Source organism: Armigeres subalbatus, chromosome 3 (assembly GCF_024139115.2).
Source record: "Armigeres subalbatus isolate Guangzhou_Male chromosome 3, GZ_Asu_2, whole genome shotgun sequence".
Classification (NCBI taxonomy): Eukaryota; Metazoa; Arthropoda; class Insecta; order Diptera; family Culicidae; genus Armigeres; species Armigeres subalbatus.
In genome coordinates this window covers 153,176,194-153,196,358 of record NC_085141.1, presented here as the reverse complement: position 1 = coordinate 153,196,358, position 20,165 = coordinate 153,176,194, and the positions used below count along the sequence as shown (strand labels likewise).

The following is a 20,165-nucleotide window of genomic DNA, read 5'->3' as shown; positions in this document are numbered from 1 at the left end:
AAATTTGGTCTACCAGCAGCGATGTTTGCATACGTAGGTACATTGGAAAAATTGGAATTTACTGGAAGTGCTTGCTACCCGTTGACGAGCGGCAAAATTTGTTTGTGAATTGTGGTGGGTATGAATTGCTCGACCGGTAACCGGTTTCGAAATTTGAGCGTTTGATTTCTACCCGTCGAATCTGGGATCCGATTGGAATTTCCCGTCATCAATTTTGCACGGGAATTCAAAACTTTTTGCGTGAAGGGCATTCCCAGAAATTGGATTTATGATTGCCCCACAGTTTGCGCACTTAAATTTATTGGAATCTTCTCTCACAGGACATGCGTCTTTGGCGTGAGAGGTTCCACCACAAATCATGCATTTAGCATCCATGTGACAATGTTTGGTTCCATGACCCCACTTTTGGCACTTACGGCACTGGGTAGGGTTTTGGAAGTTTCCCCCAGGCCTGCGGAAATGTTCCCATGTAACACAGACATGAGACATAATACAGGCCTTTTCCAAACTTTTCATATTATTTAGTTCACTTTTGTTAAAATGAACTAAATAAAATTCTTGAGAAATGCCCCTCTGGGAAGTTCCAGAATGGGATTTCTTTTTCATCTTAATTACTTGGACTGGTGCAAATCCAAGTAATTGAGAAATTTCAATTTTAATCTCATCCAGTGATTTGTCATCACTGGGGAGACCTTTCAAGACGACTTTGAACAATCGCTCAGTTTTGTCGTCGTATGTGAAGAATTTATGGCGCTTCTCAGTTAAATAGTGAAGAAGACGTTTGCGATCGTCAAAGGATCCCGGCAAAACGCGGCAGTCACCCTTCCTAGCAATCTGAAATGAAACCTTGAACCTTGATGAAGGTTACTCAAAATCTCATTCCGGAAGCCAGAAAACTCGGCAACAGATACCACAATTGGCGGAATCCTTTGCTTTTCGCATGAATTGAATCACCTGGGCTAAAGGTGGATTCGATTTGCTCAAATTCATCATTAATCGAATCGAACTGATTGCTCAGTTCGATAGGAGAAGAAACAATGTCAACATTAGATTTAGAAGGAATATCTGAAGTCTCCAGCTTCCTTCTATTGAAACCTTGAAACCTTGTTTCTTTGAAGGAAGTGGAGAATTCAGAGATTCCCCCTTCCTTTTGTTTTTATTAATACTCATTGCTGAGCGTGGAGACGTGACCTTCTAAGAGGTTTTTTCCCAGAACGGTGTCCCTGCAGGATTACCACCGCTTGTCGGAATTTTACTTCCGCAAACGGGTCCAACGTAAAACGAAGGCGCGCGCCCTTGCAAAGATCGTAACAGGATCAGTGGGTACAAATAGCGCTACGAAGCACCGCTGAAAATAAAATAGCATCTGGCCGAATTAAAAACTTCCTTCCGCAAAGAGAAAGAACCGCACAGCACGAAAGCACGATGCGGTCTGCAGGTCCTTACTCTTATCCTCGCTTGCTGCTGCCCATGGCGATTATGGACTACAACGACCTCGGTCTTGTGATGTGCAAGGGATAACCTCCTCAATTCTGCCAATCGCATATGAAGCTTTCAGTTCGATTTCAACGAGAGTGTCACCTCTAGCACTACGTCATCCGCGAAGCCTTCTATTTGTATACCGGCCGGGAGCCTCAAGCGTAATACGCCGTCGTATATGATATTTCACACAACCGTACAATAGGAAAAAAGGAGGTATTTTTGGCCAAAATTATGAATCCTGCAATAACCACCATTTATTGCAGGATTCATAATTTTCATTCATCATAAAACATAGATAGCAAAGAAAAATATTTTTTCTGAGCCTTTAATGGGGTATGGGACCAATTTTCGGCATAGTATCGATTTTTGTCATATTCTACAAAACCAACGGAATTTGGCCACTTTTTGGTTTGAAATAAGCCTGTTTGATGCTGGATAAAATACTAATGGTTATATAAACTGTATATTCGTGTCACAGACAAATGGACGCAACACAGATTTCCTAAAATGATCAAAAAAGCACTATCAGCTTCTTGTGTTGAAAATTCACTGAGTAGAACTTATTAAACCAACAAAGGAGGATAGAACAGATTCAATTAGCGTCATATTGTGACATCAACGAAATGGAATTTCATTTATTTGATATTTTATTGAGATTTCTTTCATAATTATAAAAAGGTATTGTGGCAAGGAGTCATTCAACACACTACTCATCCAACACGTTATGACACGTTATGGTTAAATCTATAACTCGCTCCTATAATGTAGTAATGTCAAAATTGTAAATTTTGAACAACTTCCCTTTTCGCTGCATAACGCTTTTTATATGATAGATATTTTTTCTTGGATTATGCGCAACGTTAAGGCGTAGCCTTCCCCCTTGAAATGTTATGTAAATTGTGTTCGTCATTAAATTCAATGCTACTTTACATTGTTGAGTACCTCAGATTAAAATTGAAAAATAAGAAGTTTACCAAAACACTTGATTAATCCCCTTAGCGGTAATGTTGTCTTTCTCGTACATTATAAGAAAATGTATTTTGGTCATAACTTTTGAGCCCATAGTCCGATACAGCCTATTTTTAATAGGGAACAATGGACCAACGTTCTCTGACGAATGAAACTTGCGAGTAAATCGGTTTAGAGTAAGTGCTTAAAAAAGAGTTAAGACCATTTTTGCTCACACACATACAGACATTTACACACACGTACACACAGACATCACCTCAATTCTTCGAACTGAGTCGATCGGTATACAACACTATGAGTGTTTGGGCTTTTTCAAATGCTTTTAGAGCGATCATATAGCTTCTAAGTATACTTAGTACACGAGAAAGGCAAAAATGGGCAATTTTTAAAATTCATGTATCTTACAAAATTGTGAATTTGGGCAGAATTTTATTCATGGTCCTCAAAGCTTAAGAGTTCAATAGTGTAGTGCATGATGTTTTACTGCGGGGTATTGCGGGGTACCAAACTGTTTTGTTTGTTAAATATTGCGTAAAATATGCTTTTACAAAACTACTAAAAACTAAATTCTGGACGGAGCTATTATTACATTATCAAGCCTATTGCATAGATCTGTTTAAGAGCTTTGTAACGATATATAAATATGTTACTTTTGAAACGAAAACATGGCAAAGCTGACCGTTTTCCCAAAAACGCAAAAATATCATTTCTAGGAGGGCCTAGTCTGAACGCCCCCCACCCCTCCCTAAAAAATCTAAAAAATAAAAACCGTGCTGATTATAGAAATATAGGTTATAAGCTGTGTATTCATCACATTTTACTCGCCCAAATCAAAAATTGGCCTATTGGTAGTTTTGGCCACACTTTTAAATGGGGCTGTCCTATTGTGAACCGGTCCGAACTGCGAAAGTGCTGAAAGAACACTAAGCTACTAGGCGGCAATGTCCCAGTGGGGGGTGTAATGCCAATGAGAAGAAGAAGAATATTAAAATATTTTTAAATTATTACATTGATTTTTCATTTTTGATTTTATATTAAAAATCCTTCTCAGATAAATCTTTCTTCTTCAAAAAATAAATTCCATAAGGTCACCCTATTGTTATTGAAGTAACGCTTTTCAGCTCGTTTTTGGCTGATTTCAGAACCGTTGAAAAGAATATCGATTTTCTACCACATGTCCGGCATGTTTCTTTTCCACCAAGCTTCAGTTACAGCGTACACATCCAAATGGTTCAGTCACAAAACGTTTGTCTCGGTGATGGTTTTATAGTTGATAACGTTATGATTAAAGTTTGTTTCTAGACTTGAAGTGCATTGTTGGTGTTAAATATACATATTATCACATGTAAGGAGAAACTGATAGTTTGGGGTGATACATATGAGTGGTTTGTGAATTGATCAGTTACTGATAAGAACGGGTTAATCAACCATAATTCGTAATAGTAGTACTGCTGATCTAAATGTCCAAACATATATTTTTTATTGACGCCAGTAATGTCTTTGATGGGAAGTCTTGTAGTAGATCAGAAAAACTTAAACATCTTGAATAAATCAGTCGTTACACTAAATATTCTTCTACGTTTCTATACGATATTTTGGACTACATGGTGTTGGTATAGGTCATGGTAGTGAAAAGAGACAGATATTATCCCAAATTTATAATGCAGATTTAACATTGACATTGAATTGACCTGAAGCACGATAGATACCTCGTCCAATTCAACGCAGTGAAAGCATATGTATTGCTGATTCGTATTTACCAAACGGCTTCATTTCAGATCATAGGTTTTTGAGAACTTACCTATTAATAAATGAGAAGTTTCGATTTTCTATAAGGTACATTATTCTGTGGTTGTTATATTTATTTAATCAAAAAAAAGGGAATGCCAGTTATCCTATGGTGTTTCCCGACTTTACACCTTCGGCATGATTTTGGTTTGCGTGGACTGAGTGAAAGAACGTATTTCGATTAAAAACAAAGTCCCTAAAAATAATCACCTCCTCTTCTTGTGCGCCGACTTGTTGGTTTTGAATCATTTTATCTTCCCCACACGATCGGCACTATCAATAATTCACATATGCCACATTTATAAAAATATATATATATGGTAGTGCAACACATACAGTGTTGTATAATGTCATTTGCATTCGTTTGTATAATTTTCCCAGAACTTTTTTCAGAAGGTAGCTATCAATTCATGTTGTATGACGAACTTATAGCGGTTAAATGGGCCTACAACTTTGTCTAACGAGACTTTGCTGTAAATATGTAATCTGGGGCGTGGGAGGTAAAATGTCATTCAAATGACATTATGTCAAATGACACGTGACATTTTGGAGAGTTTTCACTCTCCAGCCTTTGATGTTATACTTAGAGCAATGTACCCTTGGACAAAAATATAACCCTACTCAAGCGTTATGAGTACATTCAAAATTTTGTAGAAATTTTGCTTCTAAAGAAAGTTATGAACAAATTAGTCAAATGACATGCAGATGACATTTTACAAGCCTGAACACATACTCTGCTGCTGCAAGCAGAACTGTCCCATATTTACTTGATTTCCTGTATATAATGAACAATTTTGCTTTTATGGACAGTATTGAACTTGCGAAAAATGTCTAAAAACAGGTTTAGCTCGTCAGTCGTGCTGTTTTTATTTCAAGTGACCTGACAAAACCATATAGTGACTAGCCGGAAAATACATGCTTATGAGAAATCACTGCATAACATGTTTAAAAATATTCATATTTTTCTACTCAATGGATACATTTAGAATATCTATATGTGTATCTAAAACTTCAATTGTTGTATGATTGTTTTCTATGTATGTTTGTATGTATAACTGTATGTATGTATAACTTCTGAAACCTTTTACTGATTTCAACCAAATTTGGAACACTTTTTCTCTGCCCTAAGGAGACAATTATAGTGGGATGGGAGGGTCATTGGAAATTCGAAAGGGTTAACGATAATTTCAGTACAACTTCTGAACCAATTTCCACCAAAATTTGAACACATTTTCTCTATCTGAAACTGATATTTCTTCGAATATGGCATTTCCCTGAAAATAATAAGTCCGGCAATACATCTTTTTCGTCGGTAACATAATTTCCTTGAATATAACAAGAATTAAATTGATTTAATGTATTCTGATCCCTCTGATCATTGGATAAAGTAACAAAAATAAACCACAATGACCCACTAGACCAACTGCTTTTGGCGAGCTAGTCAGGATGGGGGTTTTGAAGATTAAAATAAAAAGACTGAACAAAAACTTTAAAAATTCCATACAATTTAAAAAATTGGTCAAAGTTGATAGATGCGATAGATATAATACCTCAACAAAAGCTCTAAAAATTTCAAATAAAAAATACCAGCAGAAGTTTTAAAATAAATTTATTTAACCCTAATTTTTCAGGAAAAATGAAAAAAATGAAAAAGGAAAAATGAGCTCGACGTCGAATTACGTTCGAAGAAGACTTTTCAAGACTCTCGAACTGGTGAGGAGCTGTTCACATATTACGTAATACAAATTTGGGAAATTTGAGACTCGCAGCATTTTTGTATGGATGCTTTTTTATGAACCGCAACACTTGGTCCTATCCCCTCCCACCCCCTACAGCGCACTATGGTCCAGGATACAGATTTACGTGAATGAAATAATTTTCGCAAAAACTATAATTTTTAGAAAAAAAATGTTGTTATTCAGAATTTTTCGGAATAATAAGGCCATCATTATGCTGCTATTGTTTTAGTTGTTGAAGCGCAGCTTACTCCAATACAATTTTGCTTAAAAAACTTATTCTGTAGCTCTTAACATGGCAGATTCAGAGCAATTTTACCTACTTGGACTAGGGTGTCCTTCAAAAAACAATATTTTTGATCTACTTTTAATATTTTCGATTTTTTGGAAAAGTCATCTTCGGGTAAATTTAAGAGCTAAATAAAATCAACTTTTGATGAATAAATATGCTCAATATCTTTTGCCGATCAAAAATTATAATCAAAAGCACATTTTTTTCCAAAGTTGATATCTCCGATTAGGGCAAACCCAAAAAAAATATGTTTACACGGCATTTGATAGAGCAACTCATATTCTTCATTATGTCAAAAATTTGAAGAAATATTATCTTTTTATCTCATGTTTTTCCAATTTAAATAAAATAATTACTAATGTCACATTTTTTCAAATAAATTTATATAACACGACGATGTTCTTATAGCACGCGTGTTCGTTCACGAACGGTTAGCTACTGCAGGATCGAAACAGAGCAGCGCCAGCGTGTGTGCTTGCTATTGAATTGATTGAATTGTGTGATTTTTTGTTCTCTGTTCTCGCGCCAACTGCTAGCGTAGGCAGTTGGCGCGCAAAAAGTCTAATTGGGTTTAAATTTGAATGTTGTGCATACGTGCCTAACAAATGTTTAAATAAAATCCGTACTTAGAGTCGCCTATAAAAGGCGACTCTCCATGGCACGAAAGTAACCTCCGAGCTGGCACTTTGCCTCTCGGAGGCAATAAATCATATCGAGTTTAAGCAGTAGTTTTTTATTCGTCACCCGGAGAATCACCAGAAAAAATCACACAACGTAGGGTCGTCCCACCCTGGACGAATTAACGCGTTTTAACGATCCAAAAGTGACATTCGTAAAAAAATAAAATGAAATAAGCAGATAAAAAACAACTTGTGTCAATATTCCGCAAAACAAAAAAAATGGCCCATCCTATTTTTCAATAACTTTAAGACAAGGTCCCAAGTATCCAGAACAACTTTGTAGAACAGTTTTTTTTCTTAAACGTATAGTTTTGGCCAAAAATCTCCAATTTTTCTATATAATGAAGAATATGAGATGCTCTTTCAAATTCCGTATAAACATATTTTTTGGTCCATGATTAGGCATATCACCCAAATCAAATCAAATGACCTAAATTATGAATCATATTACCATATAACTGAAATTATGCATCATTATCACGATTAAAATTGCGCAAATCTGAAGTTTTATGGATCAAAATGTAGTTTTTTATGGATCATTTCATGGAAGAATAGCAGGAATGTTAATGTTTTTTCTTGATCATGTCAAACGGAACATATTTTCCAATTAATTGCTAAATTTTGGCTTAGTTATGGATCTTAAAATTATTCTTTATGGGGATTCCCGAACTAATTCTATATATTTTTATTGATCATTCTTTATTGTTTATATGTAAAAGTATATTTTGCCGTTTGGTTCTGCTTGGTGCGGTTAAGAAAATTAATTAGAAAGTAAAATCTTCAGAGCGTGTTTTCTAGTGTTTTTATTAGGCGCAGAACGATTGTGCGACCATTGAAATATTTGGTTCTGCTTTGTGTGATTGAGGATCTTTTTCTTTTTTTCCTATTTGTATTACCTTCCCTACTGGGACAATGCCGCCTCGCAACTTGGTGTTCATTGCGCAATTTCATAGTGATAAACTGCGAGATTGTTTAGCCAAGTATCAATTTTGCATTCGTATATCATGAGAATAAACACTATGATATTTTTATGCCTAGGGAATTCGAGAAAATTTCCAACCCGAAAATGTTCTAGACCGGTCCGGGAACCGATCCCAGCCACCATCAGCATGGTCTTACTATTGACGAAATTGATCAGTAAATGATCTAGGGTGGAACGACCTATTATGGATGGGTTAAGTACCGTGTCAAAACAAAAATGATTTTAAAAATTCTTTAAAAAATTGGGTAAATCACTACTTGGGCCTATGGACCCGATTCCCGGCTCACTGCACATAAAACTTGTGATTTATACTCTTTGGAAGCCGTAGGATTATGATTGATGATTTTAAAAATGTCTCCTACTTATCTCGCACAGTACTCAATATTTTTAACCATTTATTTTACTCCAAATTGACCATATTATAGAAAATAAAAATGTGGATTTCAAACCTTCGCTCTTCGTTAGAACACTACTGAGCCGGAGTGGTTCTTTCCACTTTTACAAAACGGTATCATCGAATAAACACCTACCTGAAAATCGTCACAGTGCTCGATACAGCAATTGCTTGACGCTGTTAATCACCACACAATAATTCTATACACACGCACTTCAACTCTTCCTATTTGGTCGTTTCACTAGAACTTTTTTCAACATATTAGAATACATTTTAAAATGTATCCTCAAACCTGTCAAAAGGCCAGGAGCCTTTTTTTAGTATGAAAATAATCCTTCATCGTTAATAGGAAAACTGTTCAAAAAGTGAAATAAATATTTTTTAAGGGGTTTGGAAGGAATTTTGATGAGTGAATATATCTTCTCAAACAAATAAAAACTATTATGAATAATACCATCTGGCATCACGTTGTCGTGGAACGTGTATATTTTTGTTTACATCGCATTTCTTACCGTCCCGAGAGAGAGAATGAGAGTAAGATGTTGAGAGACTGAGTAAAATATTGCGTATGCCGAAGAGACTTGGGGTATGCCGGATAAGCCATCGCTGTGACTGAAATGAGTGCTGCACCTTGTTAATTTTAATCAAATAAAAGCTTTGTGTTTAGCAAGAATAGCTATTTTTCAACAAAGGTGAACCCCATTGCAGTATGACACGGCCCACAAAATTCAGGAAAAGTTGCTCCTTGTCATAAATATCAATTAAAAAATTCAGTCGAACGCATGTTAGGCCAGGAATGGGGTAAGAAACCCTTCCTGTTGGTCTATTTCCACATTGCAGTAGTCGAACAGAATGCTCGTTTCTACTTTCGTAAATATTACGTCAATTGTGCTAAACTTATGGTGTTTTGTTCTTATCACAATAAAAACAAACTACCGCAATAATAGGACGCGATATTTTTGAAGGTCAGTCCTATTGTTGCGGTATTGCTTGTAATTCTTATGGAGATCGATACCACGACAATAGGACCTTTAGCACTACCGCATTTTTTTTTTCTTTTTTTGATTCTTTATTAACGTATTTTTTTCAATAATAAGAAGTACATCACTTACTACCGCTGTAATAAGCTCAAAGAATTAAAATTTTTAATGAAAAATGTTGATTTTGCATCATTTTGAATGGAATTTGGTCAAAGAAAATCTGTTCTAGTCGTTAAGTCGAAGAGTTTTAGCTTGACCGCTTGGCGGCGTGATAAATCATTTTCAACCAGCAGCGGTGGCGTGGCGGCATCACGCCGTTGGTGATTAGCGGCAGTGGCGCGGTGGCGCGGCGGCGTGGGTTGGTGTGAATTGATTTCAAACGTCAAAAATTATACGTAATTTCTTCGGAAGTTCCACAACGAGTTTATTGAGGAGCTTATCAAGAAATTCCTCCTAGGAGTTCCTACATTGGATCCCCCAGGAGTTCCTCTGAAAGTTCCTTCAGGAGTTCTTTCAGGAGTTCTTTCGGAAGTTGCTTCAAAAGTTCCACCACGAGTTCCTCCGGAGGTTCCACCAGGAGTTCCTCCGGAAGTTCTACCACGAGTTCCTCCGAAAATTCCTTCAGGAGTTCCTCCAGAAGTTCTTCCAGGAGTACCTTTTAAAGTTCCTTCAGGAATTCCTCCGGTAGTTCCTTTAGGAGTTCCGCAGGAATTCCTCCGTGAGCTCCGTGGTACTTTAAACAAATATGACCCGACTGATTGAAGGTCTTTTCACCAAGGAGGCACGGCTCCAACAGCGTTTCTGGCATCCAGCGACTGAGTATGAAATGCTATTCCCCGGAAGCTATACCTAAGATGGCAGCCCCATCCCGGAGGATAAGGAACCTTGGTCCAACAACCTACTGTTCCCAAAACATCAATTTGTTCGAGAATCCGATAATGAAAGAAAACGGACTGATTTTACGGCAACGACTCTTAGCGCGAAACAACGGACACGAATAGGAACATGGAACGTTTCAACCCTAGCCCAGCAGGGTAAATTGGCACAACTTGCCAATACGCTAGGAGAAGAATGAATTCTGTCATCAAAAGAAAAAGTAGAATCATGAAAAAAAATCACAGCGAGGTACAGGATGCAGCTTTTAAAATAATTTTCAAAATTTCGAAATGATATTTATTTACAAATAATTTATAGCATGAGGTTAGAATTTTAATTATCTATATTATGCATATATTAATTTGATTGTTAATGACAATGAAGTTTTTTCTTGAAATGATTCCGGAGATGGTACTATTTTTAATGTTTATACAATTTCTAATCCCGCCTAATAAATCATTTTCAAAAAAATCTCTGTTTGTAATTTTTAAAATTATTTTCAATTCCATTGGCTATACCTTGCCGTGTTAAATTTCAGTGATTCTACTTTTCCTCCGATGACAGCGTTCATCCACTTCTCCTCGCGTATGACGACGCCGCATGAAGCTTGAGATCCTGGGACTGAGTAAGTTCGTTGGCCAAACTTTTTTAGAACACAGAACGCCGTCGGGGGACAACTTCTGCTATACTCTGGTTTACGGGGTGAACACGCCCCCCGGCATCGCGGAGTTGGCTTCCTACTAAGTGCCCAGGCACACTCTGCGCTTATGAAGTGGGAACCTATAAGTGAAAGGATAAACGCTGCCAGATTTAGAAAACGGGTCCGAAACCATAATATAATCCAATGTTATGCACCAACCGATGCTGCCGATTTGCAAGACAAAGAGAACTACCACCACATCTGCATCAGCCGAAGATAGAAACGGAGCCTTCTTGACGTACGGAATAAACGTAGTGCCGATATCGCGTCCGATCATCACATCTCATTGGCGAAGTACGCCTGCGCATTGCGCAGATTCGTCGGCAAGAAGAAAGAGTTGGACGACGGTTCAACACAAGCCGACTGGAAGATGTCACGATGAAACGGTCCTTTGTTGAAGAACTGGAGACGCGTGCTGCAGATATTCCGGAAGGTGGCAGCGTGGAAGACCAGTGGACCGCTATCAAGAATGCCTTCATTGCCACCAGCGAGAATAATCGAGGCGACCTGCGCACCTAGAGGAAACAATGGATCACCGATGAGACCGCGATAGAGCGATCAAAAACCAGAGGAGCCAAAGTCTTAGCCCGTCAACGATTCTCGGCTCTGGAGAAGGAAGTAAAACGCTCATGTCGACGGGACAAGCGAATGTGGGCGGACTCTCTGGCCGACGAAGGAAAGAGAACCACAGCAACCGGGGACATTCGCCTCCTCTACGGTATCTCACGACGCATAAGCGGGGCGAAGATGAATGCAACGATGCCTATGAAAGACGCGAATGATCAGTTATTGACCGAGCCAACTGACCAGCTGAAACGCTGCTGGTTAGAACACTTCGAACAGGGCTGGCCATTTCTGACATTTCATCTTGAAATGTGTAGATATTTTAAAAGTAAAGAGAACTGTATTGATTCACACTCGTTTACACGCGCGTGTGAATAAAGCCGAGAGAAACATGATCGATAAAGAGTGATAATATTTTCGGTCGTGTACGACACACTCGGATAACAGATCGAGAAAAAGAAGTTTTTACACCTTCTCTTGAATACTCCTCCGAGCGAACCAACCCTGTTTCGAACAACTTTTTCAAGTGCCAGCCAGGCCGCCACCATCTCGGCAAGATCTGCCTAGGATCCGACGTATAACACGCGTCAATAGCTCCATCACTACTAGAGATTCAAACAGCCATCCAAGGCATGAAATCGAATAAAGCCCCAGGGGTCAATCGCATATCAGCCGAGATGCTCAAAGCTGACCTCATAACATCCGCTCAATTACTGCATCGTTTATTTCGTAATATCTGGGACACCGCAACTTTCCCGGTCGACTGGATGCAAGGTATCTTAGTGAAGGTGCCCAAAAAAGGTGACCTGACTGTATACGATAACTGGCGAGGCATTATATTGCTGTGTGCCGTTCTCAATGTTCTATGCAAAGTCATCCTAGCCCGGTTTCAGAAGAAGATAGATGCGACTCTCCGGCGGCAGCAGGCCGGATTCCGTGCCGGAAGAACCTGTGTGAACCATATTGTCGCGCTCCGTATCATTCTGGAACAGGTCAACGGATTCCAACAGTCCCTTTACTTGGTATTCATTGACTACGAAAAAGCTTTCGACCGTCGCAATCACGAGAATATGTAGGGCGCCCTACGACGCAAGGGGTTTCCTGAGAAAATCATCGGCCTCATCGAGGCACAGTACGAGGCCTTCTCGTAAAAAGTGCTGTACAATGGGGTCTTGTCCGACCCTATCCGGGTCGTATCTGGTGTGAGGCAAGGATGTATTCTATCACCGTTACTGTTTCTCATCGTAATCGACAAGATTCTGGTTGGTACGGTTGCCCGTGAACCAAACCGCGGCCTGCTATGGCAGCCTATAACCATGGAGCACCTAAGAATTGGCTGATGACGTTGCACTCCTCGCTCAACGGCGCTCTGATATGCAGAGTAAGCTCAACGACCTTGCCCAACGCTCCTCTTCGGCAAGTTTAGTCAACGAAACCAAATCGTTGGATGTAAACACGGTAACCCCTTCCAGTTTCAAAATAGCCGGGCAATCAGTGGAGAATGTTGAAAGCATCCAATATCTTGGTATCCAAATGGCGAGTTTAAGAAATATCTGGAAAAACAGGCAGATAAGTGAACGCACCAAAATACGAATTTTCAACTCTAACGTGAAATCTGTGCTGTTATACGCTAGCGAAACATGGCATGTACCAGTGGAGAACATTCAACGCCTGCAGGTGTTTATCAACAGATGCCTGTGGTATATAATTCGGGCCTGGTGGCCTCACTACTGGATCTCAAACAATGAGCTCCATCGTCTTTTTGTCACCAGAGGCCGATAGCAACAGAAATTCGTGATCGGAAGTGGGGCTGGGTCGGCCACACTCTCCTTAGGGGCGAAAACAAAATCTGTAAACAAACGTTAGACTGGAACCGAGCGGGACATCGCAGCAGAGGCGGCGAAGGCTCAATAAATAAATAAATAAAAGAAATCGACTAACCTGGCAACAGGTTTAAGCGACAGCTGGACATCGCTCAGGATGGAGATCTTTCAAAGTAGGTCCTTTGCACCACCGAAGGTGTACAGGACCCATAAGTAAAGTAAGTAAGTTGGAATTGCTTTGATCATTATTCCATGAACGGTGTTTAACATTGAAGTCATCAATTACGGAAATTTTGGATTTGACTATCCCCACAACATTTTGGATTTGACTGTCCCCACAACACTTTTAAATTTATTCGAATTTTCTCCTACAGGACAAGCACCCTTGGTATAAGAAAAGCCTTAACAAATCATGTATTTAGCATCCATTTGACAATGTTTGGTTCCATGACCCCGCAGAAACTTACGACACTGATTTGGATTCTGGAAATTTTCCCCATGCCTGCGAAAATGTTCTCATGTAACTCGGACATATGACATAATGCAAGCCTTTTCCATACCTTTCATACTATTTAGATCACTTTTGTGGAAGCGAACTACCTAAATAAAATTCTTGAGAAATGTCTCTTTGGGAAGTATCAGAGTGAGATTTTTTTTGCACCGTTAACTTAATGACTTGGACTGGTGCAAAACCAAGTAATTGAGAAATTTCAATTTAAATCTCATCGTTATAAGTTGATTTCAAACAGTCGTTTAGTTTTGTCCTCGTACGAGAAAAAATTATGCCGCTTCTCAGTCAAATACCGAAGAAGATGTTTGCGATCATCGAAGGATCCTGGAAAAACGCAGCAGTCATCCTTACTGGCAATCTGAATTCAAACCCTGATCCGCTAAATTTATCTCAAAATTTCTTTCCGAAAGCCAGAGAACTCAGAAGCATATTCCACATTTGGCGGAATCCTCTGTTTTTTTCCATGATTCCAATGATGCTCAAAGAATTTCCGCATTGTTATGGGAAGCAAGATGAATTTAAGAAGAACCCTAATGGAAAGCTTCCTAAACCCCAACCCAAAAAGTTACAATCAAGTGGTGGAATTAAACGGGATGGTACTAAAGCAAGTTTTTATTCAATTTAGTTTACACACCGCACTTTGGACTGAACAGACCAAATGAGCGTTCTCAATAGTACTCCCCTGGTGTATTGCTTAATTGCGGGCTGGGGGATACTCTGGCCAAAGGGTTATGGTTTTAGTGGGTCGGATGAGCCCATCCACAAACTACCAAACTACCACAAACTAGCATTAGGCCCGATGCCCACGTAGCGTTTTTTCAACGCTGCGTGCACGTGGCGTTGAAAAAACGCAGGTGTGCATCGGTGCGGTGACGCTGCGTTATCGCTTTTTCCCGATGCACATCTGCGTCCTTTTAATGCCGTGTGCACGCAGCGTTGAAAAGACACTACGTGGACATCGGGCCTTAACCTCCTCAGGTGTCTGTTTGCAGATTTCTGTTTACCCTTGCTAAAGAAAAAAAAAGACCAAGGCTCTTGAGGTCAATCGCATTGTGGGCATTTTGGTTCAGAACCTGCGAAGCACCGTGTAATGCCTGAGAAAATGTATACCATGTGAAGCATGTGGTTTTTCACGTTTAAATCACGATTGACGTGAAGAGTTGGGTTCTTTATCACCAGACCCGAACTCTCAAACAATACCTGATGTACTGTGCACATAAACGAAAAATTCTGTTTATCGCATAATCTGTAGGTGATGTCGCCAATAAACTGATAACAACGTATATTGCGCTATAAATGACTAATTTGTCGGATGTTGTCTTTACAGTCATTCAAAGTGCATAGCTTTGCGACATCGGTTTACGAAAATCCACGCTGCTGCAAATATCGAGATGGTATCAAAGAAGGATCCCACTGCATGGCTGGACAATGCCTTTTTTGAGAAAGTACTCCGCCAGGCTTTCAACGACAAAGCCATTACCGTTGAAGATTTCTTCATTAGTCTCAATACTGACTCCAGCACGCAGTACGCCAGCACAATATTCCGGACAACGGTCAGCTATTGGATCAAGGGGAAAGTCGAATCGATCCCTCTTATTGTTAAACTAACTTCCTCGAAAGTGAATCAACTGGCTGATGCGAATGTTTTCGATAATGAACTTAACTTATACAAATACTACATCGGACCAATGGAAGATCTTCTTGCACAAGCTGGATATTCAAATTCTTATTTCGCTCCAAAGTAAGTCTGAAAATGAATAGCTACAGCTTAAATTTAACGATATTTATTTTTTCAGGTTGTTGTACGCTTCAGCCGAGCCACAACCGGTTATCATTTTGGAGGATGTTACTCACAAGCATTTTGAGCTATACAAGAGTTCTATGAATTTCGAAGATACAAAAGTAATCGCAGAGAAACTCGCCAGATTTCATGCGGCTTCTTTCTGCTTACTCAAGAATGGTTTGGTAAGTTGTAACATTGACTTCGATAATTGAAACATTTTCCACATTAATAAATACTATTTTAGAAGAAAACTTCGGACGATCCATTCAGTGGACTATTCAAAGCAAATCCCAGCCAGGGCGTAAAATTTATGGAAGAAAATTTTAGCATTTTTGCCGAAGAGATTGCTAAATGGGAAGGCTTTGAGAAGTATGCTGAAAAACTGGAAAAACTAGCATCGAAATTTCTGCAACGTGGAATTGAGATCTACAATCCTGAAGTTGACAGATTTTCAGTCAAGGTGCTAAATCATGGAGATTTTCACTACAACAATATGCTTCTTAAGTTTGACGGTGAACGAGCTTCCGTGTCAGATGTGCTTTTTGTAAATTATTTCCATTTGTAAGTTATAGGGAAATCCATCCTAAACGCAATTTATTTCAGATTGACTTCCAGTTAAGCTTCTGGGGTACACCGGCGGTTGATCTTTTATATTTGCTATATCTGGTTAGCCATAAGCAGGCACGTGATGAACACCGGCAAGAGCTTATTTACTATTACCACCAAAAGTTTGTGGATGCCCTCGAAAAAATGGGATACGTCGGATCGGTACCCACATTACTGGACCTCAACAATGATCTGCTTCGGGCGGGATTCCTGGAGGTGGTGATCGTTGTGTGTTTCATTCCATTCCTGTTTGCGGACTACAGCACAGCACTCAACGTCTATGGTGAAACGAATGATACCAAAGCATACCGAAGGCAGCTCTACAGCAATCCTCAATACCTGGAGATCCTCGAACCATTGCTGCCGTTCTTTTTACACAAGGGTTTTCTGGATTGAGACTTATATTCAGAGGAGCTACGCAAATGATGCAATGAATTAAAAAAGTGAACACAATCAATTCAACGAAATATAACAAGCATTTTCAGCAAAGACATAATAATTATGTCACATCTTGAAACATCCCGTTCACCTAATTAATACACTTGAATTTGATGCTGATAACATCCATTGTAGCAATAAACCTGCACTGGGCCACTCTGTATAAATGGAATGATCCTGGTTATGTCAAGGTTTGTATTTCAGCATAGTCCTATATTAGGGCCTAAAAGGGGTGGATGGAAAATGGCACTTACGCAAAGCCCACGGGAAATATAAACAAAATCTTTCTGAGTAAATTCCAATAAATAACAAATCCAAGCCCTCACTTGCCAGAGAGAATCAATAACTTCCTAATGAATAATTATAATCAAATAGATGATAATGCTTGGAAGCCCTCCTCGAGCCTGGTTTAAGTTTAATGTACGTAGAGGTCTACCGGTCTTACAAGCATTTCAAACATGATACATTTGGTGCGGGTGTGATTTTTTTTAATACAGTTTCTTCTGATGCCCGTTGAGGGCGCGGCTTCCATAGATGATCCAAGTAGCCCCCATTTTGTCCAAAGAAGTCCAGCATGACGGTAGTTGAGTTCGTCGACCACCTCGAAGTATCTTCGTCAAACTTAACACAGCTCTCAAGGCGGACCCTGTCACGCTCGGCTTCGCCCACTAACAAGTACTTTGTCTTCGAAGCATTCACCACCAGTCCAGCTCTTGTAGCCTCATGTTTCAGGCGGGTGTATACAGACCAGCCACCTATTGAAAATCATTCTCCGGCTGCTATACCCGACTCTCCGCATTAAAACCATCAAGCCCTATATTCAACAGCAAACGCAAAAGTGCACCCGAAAGCACACAATTGGGACCTAAAGCCGTGTCTGGGTTATTTGGCATAACGCCATTTGGCCTGAAGTCATTTGGTATATAGGCCATTTGGAATAACGGTCATTTGGATTAACGAACATGTGGCATAATTTTGAACTTCAACTAATTTTGAACGTAAGAGAAAGTTTTATTCGATGTATTTTTTAGATAGATAAAGTTCGTCAAGGACTGTTTTGATAAATTTAGAGTGATTGTAGACATTTTTCGGAAGAACGGACGGACGAAATTGCAGAACTACTCCCGATGAAGAGATCATATCCATCATTGACTTATTCCAGGTAAACGGTTACTTCCGAAAAAGAAATTTAAACTCCCGTTGCTTGATGGCGAACTACTTTTAAAGAATAAATGAAGGGAATAAATCGAGCCCGTGACAAGTGCGGTGTCATCATCATCAATACACATAGCCAGCTGTCATCATTGAAAGCAATATGAAAAAAAGGGCCCGGGACATCTTAGCTACAATCTGGCGATGGGATAAACAATAGGATGTCAGTAGCCTGGATTCAATCAAACACTGCCGCAATCCGGACCAACGCCTATTTTAAAAGGAGAAATTAAATTCACCGTTGCCTTATTCTGGGCAAACTCCTGCATTAAAAAATAAATTGCGTTCACCTTTTTAGAGCAAACGCTCGCTTTTGAAGAAGGGATCAAATCCATCATTGCTTTAATCCGGGAAAGCGCCGTCTTTGAAAGAAGGGTTCACATTCACCATTGCCTTAATCCGGACAAGCGCTTACTTTTAAAGAAGGGATCATAATCACTATTGTCTTAATCTGTGCTAATTTTGAAGAATTGATCACATCTACTATTGCCTTAATCTGGGAAGCGCCAACTTTTTTAGATAGGATCACATTCACCATTGCTTTCAACCAGTCAAATGCCTACTTTTAAAGAAGCGATCACATCCACCATTGTCATTGCGCATAAAGTCATTGCGCAAAAAGGGGTCAAATCCACTATTGCCTTAATCCGGGCAAGCGGCTACTTTTCCAGGACCTTCGTCGTCCTCCGCAGCTTAGCGGAGTTGGAAAAGTACCTGCCTAGCGTACTGCTTTCGTGGAAATAGGGACGTTCCGATACTTCCGATATATTGAATCAAAACAAAGTAACACAAATATATCGATTGCATTGTATTTTGTGAGAGAAAATACTTCAAAATGCATCTGAAATGTCGTATTTTTAATGGTTAATGGTCAATCCTCATGGAATTCAAATTTTGAATTTGAAGTACTCGCATTTTCAAGGGCACTCTACTCAATACAGAAGCAATGCACAATTGTCATTTTTATTATTTCACGCATGCTGCGACGCAGAAAAGCTGAAATAATAAAAATCACAGTTGTGCGTTGTTTCCGTATTGAGTGGTGTTCTCTTGAAAACGCGAGCACTTCTAAATTTGGATTCCGTGAGGATTGTCCTTAGTGGGCCCTCCTTAGCAGTGCGGTAAAATACGCGGGTACAAAGCTACACCATGCTGAGGGTGGCTGGGTTCGATTCCCGTTCCCGTTCTAGTTAATTTTCGGTTTGGGAATTGTCTCGACTTTCCTGGGCATAAAAGCATCATCGTGTTAGCCTACGATATACGAATGCAGAAATGATAACTTGGCTTAGAAACCTCGCAGCTAATAACTGTGGAAGTGCTTTATGAATACTAAGCTGCGAGGCGGCAAGTGGTGGATGTAATGCGAATGAAAGCTTGAGCTTGAGCTTGATTGACTGCTCGTAGTTGCTACTCCATTATGACCAGATCAGCTGTTCTTGCACAGGGAACCAACAGATGTTTGCTTAGGACTAGCTCACATCTTCAATGAACAAGTGGATGTAATGCGAATGAAGAAGAAAAAGAAGAAGAGGATTGTCCTTAATGTGGTAATGATTTTTCTCGATGGCGCGGATGGTGTGATGTGTGCGCTATCATCACAAATAGTTTTGGCAACTATAAACACCTTACATTGACGCGCCGTTAAGCAACATCTGACATGCAAAGTACATGAATCCTTACGCGAATCTTCTTATATATAAAAATGAAATGGTCTGTGTTCGTATCCGCATAACTCGAAAACGGCTGGATGGATTTTTTTCATGTCTTCAGCAGAAACATTCGTTATAGTTTCCGACGGGTTTATATGATATTTCCCCAGTCAAAAATTATTAGTAAAATTGTGTAAATCGTTAAAAACTAAAATAAGGATTCGCAAGGGCAGTTTGCAATGCGCATTTTCGCCTACTATGCAGGACAACGTCTGCTGGGTCAACTAGTAGAATTATATATTTGACGTGTTCCTATAATAAATAAGATAATTCAACTTTAGAAATTAAAGTGAGAAAATTTAGAAGAATTTAAAAACGTATGAAAACACCCTTCCGAAATTCAATAGAATACTCCATAGGAGTTAAAGAGAGTTTCCTTAGGAAGATTAAAATATTTCTACGGGTTTTAGGATGAAAATTTAAATTTCTTTTTTTAGATGGAAATTTTTGTGTAAATATGTATGCCCGTGAAAATCTAAGAGAATTTCCTGCCGAAATTGAAGGGAATTTCATGTGAAATAAAATGATAATTTCTCGTGGAAGTCACTAGATTTTCTCGTAACTATTATATTTATTAAAAGGCTCAGACTCAGTCTTACAATTATCACAACGAGTTTATTATTTACCCGATGTTTCGACA

General features: G+C 39.2%; 1 protein-coding gene across 2 annotated transcripts; it reads left to right on the top strand.

Annotated features, from left to right (window-relative positions):
* The first annotated feature begins 3,646 nt into the window (after positions 1–3,646).
* Positions 3,647–16,683, top strand: LOC134226511 (uncharacterized). Of its 2 annotated transcripts, none has more exons than XM_062707334.1 (5): positions 3,647–3,796; positions 15,105–15,518; positions 15,574–15,742; positions 15,805–16,104; positions 16,164–16,683. In XM_062707334.1, the coding sequence occupies exons 2-5, from the start codon at positions 15,169–15,171 to the stop codon at positions 16,560–16,562; spliced, it is 1,218 nt and encodes a 405-aa protein (XP_062563318.1). In that variant the 5' UTR covers positions 3,647–3,796; positions 15,105–15,168; the 3' UTR covers positions 16,563–16,683. The 2 variants fall into 2 exon arrangements, with proteins under 2 accessions (XP_062563318.1, XP_062563320.1); XM_062707336.1 differs by having other exon boundaries at positions 3,684–3,836.
* Positions 16,684–20,165: the final 3,482 nt, after the last annotated feature.

Coding starts and splice junctions, on each gene's coding strand:
- LOC134226511 (XM_062707334.1), top strand. CDS start 15,169: ATGGTATCAAAGAAGGATCCCACTGCATGGCTGGACAATGCCTTTTTT. Junction 15,519..15,573: donor AATTCTTATTTCGCTCCAAA/GTAAGTCTGAAA, acceptor TTATTTTTTCAG/GTTGTTGTACGCTTCAGCCG. Junction 15,743..15,804: donor GCTTACTCAAGAATGGTTTG/GTAAGTTGTAAC, acceptor ATACTATTTTAG/AAGAAAACTTCGGACGATCC.